Source organism: Hyalella azteca, unplaced genomic scaffold, assembly GCF_000764305.2.
Source record: "Hyalella azteca isolate HAZT.00-mixed unplaced genomic scaffold, Hazt_2.0.2 contig7253, whole genome shotgun sequence".
Lineage (NCBI taxonomy): Eukaryota > Metazoa > Arthropoda > Malacostraca > Amphipoda > Hyalellidae > Hyalella > Hyalella azteca.
Window position 1 is genome coordinate 435,887 of NW_025937381.1, and position 10,881 is coordinate 446,767.

Below are 10,881 nucleotides of genomic sequence, written 5' to 3' on the forward strand. Positions count from 1 at the left end.
GTGCAGGCCGTGCCTCGTGCAGGTCAGTGCAGGCCGTGCCTCGTGCAGGTCAGTGCAGGCCGTGCCTCGTGCAAGTCAGTGCAGGCCGTGCCTGGTGCAGGTCAGTGCAGGCCGTGCCTCGTGCAGGTCAGTGCAGCCAGTACCCCGCAGTTAGTGTGCAGGTCATTATACATAGTGATTAGGTTGTCACGCAAGTGTTCTTAACATGAAGAGCGTGAAATTTGCTGTCGTGGTTGTTATGAAGAGTGAAGGCCCTACCTATATCGCTGAGAGCAAAAGGCCTCATGTCTAGCCCGATAACTGTGCGATTAGCATCCCTATATTTATTGCTATACCTGCTTGAATATACATATTTGCTCTTATGCCAGCGTTTGTTAGGTTGACTGTACAAAATATGAGACAAGCTGACGTTTGTGTGGTGTCAGGCGATGGTGACTCCTGAAGAGGCGCGTGATGGCTACCAGGGACCAGTGTACCCCCAGAAGGAGTACATCCTTGACGACGACGAGTGCCCTCTTGCCATCCTCATGAACCACTCCAACGCCACCGGTGAGTACCTACCCCTCACACACTCATGGTGAGTGCTCAACACTCGTCGTACGCTACAACACTCGTCAACACTACTTCACGTACTACGACTTTGTCGTAGGTACTAATGTACCAACACTAGGTATGATTACCACCATGTACCACCATGATTAATGTACCAAAAGTAGGTAATGTTGGTGCGATTGTAACGTTGAAAAAATCATGCAGTGTAACGACTGTTACATGAAATTCACGAGCTGAATTCGAGGTGAAGAAGCGACGCCCGTGGCCAGTTTCTTTGAACGCGATGTTTTTAGCTTGTTATTCATACTTATTTTCACTGCGCACCAACGCTGTTTTTCCATCACGTACAAGGGTGACTGCATTAGAGTGTCCGAAATCAGCGGCGTTTTCTACTGGACATTTGATGGCAGAGAAAATTTTTCGGGATGCCTTACGGAAATTTAATTCATTCAACACTCATTTTTGTTTTTATTTAAAATAAAATGTCTTAGTGAATTACACGTTACACGTTCTCCAATGCCCTCATGTGCGTGCGCGCAAACGTTGGTGGGGTTTTTCTTCAATTATGGAGTATTCACGGTATTATTATGAATATGAATTGTAGACCTTGTCCAAGTGAATGAATTGCAGACCTCGGCTAAATGAATGAATTGCCGACCTCGGCTAAGTAGATCAATTGCAGACCTCGGCTAACTGAATGAATTGCAGACCTCGGCTAACTGAATGAATTGCAGACCTCGGCTAACTGAATGAATTGCAGACCTCGGCTAACTGAATGAATTGCAGACCTCGGCTAACTGAATGAATTGCAGACCTCGGCTAACTGAATGAATTGCAGACCTCGGCTAACTGAATGAATTGCAGACCTCGGCTAACTGAATGAATTGCAGACCTCGGCTAACTGAATGAATTGCAGACCTCGGCTAACTGAATGAATTGCAGACCTCGGCTAACTGAATGAATTGCAGACCTCGGCTAACTGAATGAATTGCAGACCTCGGCTAACTGAATGAATTGCAGACCTCGGCTAACTGAATGAATTGCAGACCTCGGCTAACTGAATGAATTGCAGACCTCGGCTAACTGAATGAATTGCAGACCTCGGCTAACTGAATGAATTGCAGACCTCGGCTAACTGAATGAATTGCAGACCTCGGCTAACTGAATGAATTGCAGACCTCGGCTAACTGAATGAATTGCAGACCTCGGCTAACTGAATGAATTGCAGACCTCGGCTAACTGAATGAATTGCAGACCTCGGCTAACTGAATGAATTGCAGACCTCGGCTAACTGAATGAATTGCAGACCTCGGCTAACTGAATGAATTGCAGACCTCGGCTAACTGAATGAATTGCAGACCTCGGCTAACTGAATGAATTGCAGACCTCGGCTAAATGAATGAATTGCAGACCTCGGCTAAATGAATGAATTGCAGACCTCGGCTTAATGAATGAATTGCCGACCTCGGCTTAATGAATGAATTGCAGATCTCGGCTCAATGAATGAATTGCCGACCTCGGCTAAATGAATGAATTGCAGACCTCGGCTAAATGAATGAATTACAGACCTTGGCTAAATGAATGGATTGCAGACCTCGGCTAAATGAATGGATTGCAGACCTCGGCTAAATGAATGAAGACCTCCCGCTGCAGTTTATATAAGTCTTGCGTACAGGAGTTGGTGTCAGTGTGTCGGGGCTCGTGGTGGGGTGCGGTGCGTGTCGCGGGTGCCGCTCAGGTTTACGTGTTTACAGGTGCAGTGTGACCGGGCTGGAGTATAACTTTTCTATTGCTCCTATACAGTCAATGGATGTCTCTTGAACATTTTACAATTAAAAATTCTGCTAGCAGCTGGAAATGTAGTTTCATCTTCTTTTAGAAGTACACCCAACTATTATCGTTTGAAAACGGATCAATTTTTGTATTAAAACTTTGTTGAAATGTCAACTAAACAATTCAAAAACGAATTGATAAAGTTTCTATCAATGCGCACTTAAAGAATATATTAGATTGAAATTAATGTATTAAAATTCCTATATTCCACGCTGTTCTTACCTTAAATGTGGCAGCAGAAGTGTAGAATCATTCATTTCCAAATCACATTATCAAAATTGTTATCTATAATGCATATCCTACAGAAATTCTGCATTTATTTATCTTTATGAGAGTTATTTTGTCATCTTCTATCTTTCTGTGTGCACACGATCGATGAGTCATGTTGACGTCGAATAAAGTTGTTCAGAAGTTCCACCGAAAAGTTATTGACTCTATGAGGCTCATTACAGAATGGCCTCAGAATTACTCCTTTTTCACCTTATCATCGTCTCAACTTATACCGCCGCTTATGATTAATTTCGTACTAAGATTAATTGATTGTTGGAATCGCAATTCAACAAGTAATTTAAAAACTAGGAAGATTACACAGAAATTTACTGTATCTTTATATGGTGGATTATAAAAATACGGGGAATTTCTGTGGCATCTTCTTTGTTTTTAAATTCCTGATTAATTTCGTATATCAGATTGACTATACAAGGTGCGTTCATGCCAGGTATGCGACTATAGGATGAGGGATGACTTCGGGTGTGTTCATCCTTCGGCTATCCCTTCATCCTTTGGAGTCTCGTGTGAATTATTCATGATCGATTTACGAATAATTAAATTGCTAAAAAATGCTCAGTAAAAGAACACGGTACTTCGCTTAGCTGGGGAACTATATTTAGTGCGAAAGATTCTCCTACTACACCTGGAAGCGTTTCATTAATTAATTTTTAAACATTAATTTTTCTATTTGACTTCTTTCATCTTCCTTATAATTCTAAAAGAGTTCAATTGTACTGAATTATCATCGCTCGTAGGTTACCAACTCTCTCAAGTTCGACGTTGTTTCAACGAAAGTATTTTTACAGTGCATGACCTTATGTTTTAGCGAAAGTCTTTATACATTGTTTAGCTAGTCCATGGAGCGTAAATGAGTAAACTTTGCAGGATCCCTGTCCAAGTCAGATAGCTTTTAAAATTACTTCTTGATGTTAAGAAAGTAACTTTTCTTGCTACAACTTCCGTACTTGGCGATAATAGTATCCTCTTAGTTTAATTATTCGCGCGGTGAATTCTCTGTAGAAAGTTTGCTAATTTTTTAGTTGAATAAGAAAATTTCACTTCGTGAAGCGCTTACAAAACAGAGAATTGCGAAATGCTTTGATGATTACCGTTAATTTTGAGTTGTGTTGAAGCTGACAGGAATTTTCGCGCAATGCCATCAGCTGACGCTAATTGGACGCTTGTATGCTTAGAGCCTCACACCGCCGGTGCGCGGTGCAAGATTTACACAAAAGAATTTCCCTCCCTTTAGAAGTTCGTGAAAATGAATAATATAATTTGAACGTTGATATAAGCGCGAGGCAATATTGATGCTTCTAGGAACTATTAAGTTTTGATTTGTGTCTCAATTTGCAACGAGCTTATGATCAATGAGGCACGTTGAGGCTCAACGGCAACTGTAAACATGCACTGAGCATTATTCATTTTTATAGGATGTGGTGATTGTTATAATCATGAGATCAAGTAGTCAATTTATTCATAACGAAATATGGGTGGAAATTCAGTTTAAAGCCAGCGAGTTTACGTTTTAAATTGGTTTGTTAAAGGCTTACGGGAAAGAGGCTTATTAAGAGCCGGAACAAAGACGGAAAAGGCTTATTAACGTGAAATTTAGTTGATGCTGATTCACAAGAAGCTATGGAAGCCTTGAATTGATGGGAAATTGCATGGAGAAGAGTACGCAAAAATATTATTGGTTCCGTTAAAGATTATTATGTGACAGTTACTGTTATTATGTATGTAAACAAATAATTTGTTCCTTATAATTTTGCAGGAATTTTATATGTTTTCCGTAGCTTAAGGTGAAGCGTTGAGATGAAGTCTCTTTTTAATGTGCTTTCTCAAGAAATGAAAACCATCAGTCGAGAGGTCACATCACAACGTTCATGTTTTCTTGCGAAATCCTGACTTTGGCTCCTTCCTATAAATTGGATTCCCTTCGAATCAATTTCCTTCGTCAAGGCCCTTTTGCAAGGTCCGCGTTTTTTACGATTTTGGAAGTTTGTGGACGATCAGAGCTCGCTCCTGTTGGGGTTGGATATGAACCCCAGAATAGAGGGAGTGTCACCCCTTTGTCCTGATAAGTTCTATTTTATGCTTTGTCTTGCCGAGTTTATTTCGGTGAGTGCAATGTACCCCAAAACCAGCTGTACCTAAACTTTAAACGTAAAAAGGAAAATAATCTACAGAACTCGATATTACTTGAGAGTTCCGAGCATAGTTTACACAACGCATGTGCTCAATGTGGCGGAAATATGAATCCAATGTACATCGATCTTCCTCAGCTAATGAAATATAACAAGGGTTGCGGGATAGTGGGATGTTGAGGGTAAGTTATAATTTGTGCAATGAAGAGCCGGTTATTGCGGACCTATGACTGCTAGGGCTTAGAATAAAGAATAAGGCAGTACCTGAATGGTCTAAAGAAAACAGATAAATGAAAATTATAAACGGATAAGTTTGTTTGCGTGGGACGGTAAAGCACCTGATAATAAAGATAATGTGATCATCTACAATTGGTGTTGGCTTATGCGGCTCGGAAAGTGATCCATGCGACGCCCTCATTAATTATTAGTGAAGTGGTGGTGGTGGCTATTTTACGACGCTGCCTCATTTTCGTTGGCTTATTTCTACACTCTTTTAGCTTTTATTGAAGCCTGAGATCAGGCCCCTAGATATAGATCCAAAAGAATCGAATTACGTTTAATGTTGATGACGGAATTGATTTAAAAGAAATTGATGTTTTTATCCGATGCTTGTTCGCCGGCTGCCTTTAAGTTTGCACAGGACCGTAATCCGCAGCGAAAACACTGCTGACCAACTCGAATTTGTCCATTGGGGTCGTGATTTCTGTGTTGCAAATTTTGAGACTGAATGTTTGGGTTTTGAGTGAATGTTTCTGTTTATATTTCAGCGCACTTGGCCGTTTGACGATGGAACGTGGTAACTCAGCCTGTAAAATGACGCAATTTTTTAGCGATGCCTGTCATGTGGACTGTATACGTGTGAGATAAAATTATCTCGAAAATCAAACCCGAGAAATCTCGGTCGGATGAACTAAATTCTCATTACTCTGATTTTTTTGGCCAACTCTCACCTGCTTGCGGTGTGATGTACGCGCCATTTGCGCGTCCATTAAAGTTACCGTAAAAATGTAGAGAAAAATCTCATCGCTAGTGCCGTTAACGTGTTATAATATTGTATTAGCTCTAACCTACTAATTATAGGAACCTAATTAGGAGGAACCTAACCAGGTTTCTCTCCCATGGAGATTAATGTTCCTCTCCTATGGAGAGAAACCTGACGATTTTGGTTAAATGTTTAAAAATTCTTGATATATTGAGCGCAATATTTGATCAAATCTTCATAAATTTGAGCTTCAGGCACTTCGTTTCTCCTTCAAATTTTGTGAGCATCTTCTATGGGGCGGAACAAACTTTTGCTAAAGCAAGCAAGTCTGTTGAAGTGACTGAGCATTAAAGTTATATTGCGTCGATATTGAAGTATATAACCGCACATTTTATTTGAACCTTAGTCTGCGTTTCGTTATTATTTAGATATTTTCAAAATTAATTTCAATCGTAAATTGTTTAGCAATTGTTTCTACGATTACGTTAAATTATCTTCTGTCCTCCATCAAATTACATCTTTTCCCAAGCATGATTTTGTCTGTTGTATCTGCAATAGATATAAATGCATTACCATATCGATTATTTTGTCTATTCTTCTATACTATTTTAATAATGATTTGCGCATTTTCCGAACTAAGCCTTTGCACTGGTTAAGTGAAATTTAACGAAGTGAATCTACGGTTCACTCTTGCCATCCGCTACGCAATTCGTAGTGATGGTGAACTTAAAATGTTCTGCGAGAACCTTATAATGAACTGTAAAATATTATTGCATTAGTTTTAAATTAGTTGCGCGTGGGACATTTTTGCGTTCAGTTGATCTGCAGGGGAATTTAGTGTGAGAACTTTTCCAATGAAGAAGTTACTGAAGTTATTACAATACATGGTTCACTTGCTTCTTGAATTTTTCTTAGATATGTCTTATTTTTTCAAATTGGCGAATTTCATAATTCAGGTTTAGTGATTTTGGAAGCTCCTTTTTTGGAAGCTCCTCTCTAATACCTACTGCCTACTTGGCTCGAAAAGTTTAGGAGGCATCCAATAAAAGGCCTCATTAACTCCCAAAGTCCGTGGACTCCAACACCCACAATCGTTAGACGAAATTTTAGGTCGCGTTCTGTAAAGTGTTAAATTTCAGTCTTTAAAGTCGCGAAACTTATCCGTGCTGCTCATGTTTGACTCGAGGCCTGATCTACGAGGCGGTAACAAGACTCTGAATTGGTGTCTCATAAATCTTGGCTTTGGATCCGCTTTTCGTCGATGCGATTCCAAGATATTTTCGAGTCAATGCAATTACGAATTCTTTATAAAAATTACTAGTGATGCTCCATGCTGGAGTTGCTTTGGCCTGAACGTTTGTATCGTTTTTTTCTTATCAATTTTAATATTCAATTTTTATTTTTAGTGTCAGTTCTAGCATATGATTCGATCATCAGTGTGCAAAATCATGTTTGCAAAAAGCTGAATTTACGACATTTAAAAAATGAGCTTTGTAGAATATAAAGCAAGTGCATAAAGCTACCTGGAAAAGTTCATCTCTTTTCTTTCACGAACAATAGTTGTATGATGTCAAGATAAAATTTACTTACTTCCTAGAATTTTCACTTGAAGCAGAAATGTCAAAATGACTCCAGGTATATTTCATAGATCCTGCATCATTTTTTGAAATAAATCGATTCCTGTATTTGAAATTTTTTCCTCGGAATGGGCTCGTAGACACATTTTTTCGGAACTTTTCTTTTTACTTAATTTCAATCTAATAACAAAAGCTGGTCCATTTAATGCATCTCCCACACAAACTTGAGTTCTATTATATTAGTTGCACAGCGCGTCTTCAGTTTTTTTTCGCTCACGCATTGAGTGATCAACTACTTACTAATGCACGCTCACATCTCTTGATTCCTGCCGACAATTCCTGCCCGAAGCTTTACGAGTTAGCAAGTTTTAGCGAATAGAGGCAGCTAAACAGTGCGGCACTGCCAGCGTGCCTCATGCACACAAAAGCCACCAAATATCGATTGCATCCCTCGGCCAGCAGCTGCTCTCGATAGCCCATGATGTGCCTCCCACATGCTTGTAAATATACACTCATCAAAATTAATATGAGGTTCATTTATGAAAGTAATTTCAGTTGACGTCATCGAGCAATGCTCATCACTGTTCCTTTCTTTTTTTTTAAGAGAGGAACAGTGTGAAAGACGGACTGTGACAGAAACGGACTGTTTACTGTGAAAGACTTACCGGTACTGTTTACGGACTGTGAAATAAACGGTTGACGTATTTTTCTTACTGCACTTGTGTTTTGGAGTACATAGTTTGGTTATGTGATGGCCAGTGCGGCTTCTGGCTAATTAGTAGCTAATTAATTCCACTTTTCTGACCCTAATTCTCCTTGGCTTTTTCCGAGTGAAGCGCTTTAGCAGTTGATTGCTTTTAAAGCAGACTCACCACGATGATGTATCGAAGAATGTTGACTAACATGACAATATCTAATTGACATGACGATGTCTAATTTACGTGCTGATTATGAGGAGCACGAACGCAGTTAATGAGAATTGTAGGAATTACAACCGAGTGTGATCTACGCAACCGTAAATGAAAATGCTTGTGAAAGAATAGCGGAGGGTTCCGCTGGAAAAAATTTCATTATTTTCAACAACGAGTTTTTGTAGGTTGTGCCCAATATTTAAATTTATTTGAGACAATTTTTGTTGTTGATTTTTCAGCAATTTTTGATATCTACTCGCTCGATGCGTGCGTTTAAGACTGATTCTTCTTACGTTTAAGGTGTTGTTTAACTTAGAGCGAGTTCTATCTTAAAGAGATGATTGAATGAGCGTTGTAACTTAGACTGTAAAGATGAAGTCAAATGATAAATTAGCTCTGGAGACTCGAGCTTAATAACAAGCTAGTCGCAAACTATAAGAACAAATTGAAGAAAATGAGCGTATTACGATGCAAGAGATTAATCTTATTAATTTGTTAATCAGCTCCAACTTCACCTGATTTACTGTAAATTTTCTCAGCAAATTGCTAGATCCGACTTGTCAAAAAATATCTGTTGTTCGATACATTTCTTATCGTATCATCTTCCGTTGAGTAATGATCAATGCATAATTGATATAGTTTGTGCAATGGGTAAATTTACGAAAAAAATTGGTATCTGATGCGAATATTGACTATGACTATATTTGTTAATCCGTGCTGAATTTAGGTATAGTGTCGACTTTAATAATTGATAATACTCTTTTGTATGTAACGTGCGATTAATTGGATTATTGAAATGGTAATTTATTTTTAAACTTTGACTCCAATTTTCGGTGCTTTTTATGGCAACAAATGATGAAATTATGATAGAACTGATTGCTTTGGCGAAAATTCTATCACTTTACAGTTTAAATTTGGTCGCAGTTTTATTAAAGGAAATCAAAAATGAACACGATCACGCCCTAATCGCGTTCTTCAAGCAAATTTTCAAAAGTATTTACTCAATACGCTGTTTATAAAACTGAAAACATTTCCAGCCTACGGATATGCGGTCAACTTTATTTTAAAAAGGAATTTGTTGCACAAAAACATTGAATGCAATCTTCAGTTTCTGTTTAATGTATAACTTCACAACTCTGTACTTATTCTGCTTCTGCGAAGATATTTTATCTTGCTCCGTGGCATCATATGGCAATAAAATAGAAGGAGATCAAATACTAATCGCTAGAGTATCCACTGAAAGCCTTCTTTTAGAGACTAATTAAAAAAAAAGAATAAAGATGTGGGGGCTGCAAGTTAGTTGAAGTTCAGAGAGAATAGCTGGTTAGCTATGATCACTGCCTCAAGAAGGCAATTTTATATAGGAAAATGTCTTATTAGCCATAGACTTCAAAGAGGAAATTCTCTTTCTCTTTTAATGGACCTAGGGAGGGCATGCATTTGAAGGCTGCGATAAAGAAAATGAAGTATTTTCGTATGAAAACTTGATCAGCTTAATTGAATGAAGCTAATGACGCAAGAGTATTATTTTGTGCATAATATGCCCATGGTTAAAACTGCGCTGACGTTTATACAGTCCTGCTAATTGATTACATCTTATGAATGGTTCCCCCTCAGGGGGGCCTTCTGACGTGTGTCTGTGCTTGTCAGAAGTTCTATGGGATTTCGCGCTCCTAGGGGGATTGTTGCTCCTGATGCAGACACCGCTGAGCTCGCGGTGTCTGACTGCAGATCTCAGTTGTGGGGTTAAGTTATTATGTAGGTAGGATTCCTTACATTAAGTTATTATGTAGGTAGGATTCCTTACATCAAGTTATTATGTAGGTAGGATTCCTAACATTAAGTTATTATGTAGGTAGGATTCCTTACATCAAGTTATTATGTAGGTAGGATTCCTTACATTTCCCTTCTCTGTCTCTCTCGTGCGGGCGGCCGACGTCCCGTGTATAAGCGACCTCTTGTTCGAGTGTCTTCGTTTCTGTTGCTTTTCACCTATCCCTCCTTGTCACTTCGTCTCTTTGAGATGCTAACGCTGCTTCCTTCGAGCCAGCTTCAGCGGGCTGGACATCTGAGACCTTCCGCCCCTTGTGGGTGATGAATAATTGAGACCTTCCACCTCTATGGTGATGTTCATCTTGACTTTCGGTGCGAGATAGCTAAATAGCTGAAGCGCTAGAAACATTTGGCCACTAAACTAACTAACTTATGAATGGTTGTGCTATGCAGGTTGTGCAAATAAAGTTAATCTTCTAGTGCTGAAAAAATGTTAATTGACGAGAACGGTTGATCCAGTAATGAGAAAAGAGCTTTTCTCATTAATGAGAAAAAAAAAGATATATTATGGTTCAGTTTTGTTGAAAAAAGGTACGTTAAGTCAAGGTTATAAAATAAAATCACTAAATTGTTGGCCATAGATTGAACGGGCCAATTTTATGAAGTATATGTGAGCGGCTCGATTTCATGACAGAGGAGGGAAGCGGTGAGGGATGTGAGGGTATAGTGAGGGATGTGAGGGTATAGTGAGGGATGTGAGGGTATAGTGAGGGATGTGAGGGTATAGTGAGGGATGTGAGGGTATAGTGAGGGATGTGAGGGTATAGTGAGGGATG

At 39.2% G+C, this 10,881-nt stretch overlaps 1 protein-coding gene across 1 annotated transcript in view; it reads left to right on the forward strand.

Moving 5' to 3' along the window:
• The window catches only part of LOC108664288 (afadin), a gene marked incomplete in the record, with an annotated part of 87,130 nt that overhangs the window by 1,343 nt on the left and 74,906 nt on the right, over positions 1–10,881 (forward strand). The window contains 1 exon segment of the mRNA XM_047881183.1: positions 426–549. Within this exon segment, the coding sequence (XP_047737139.1) occupies positions 426–549 (124 nt within the window).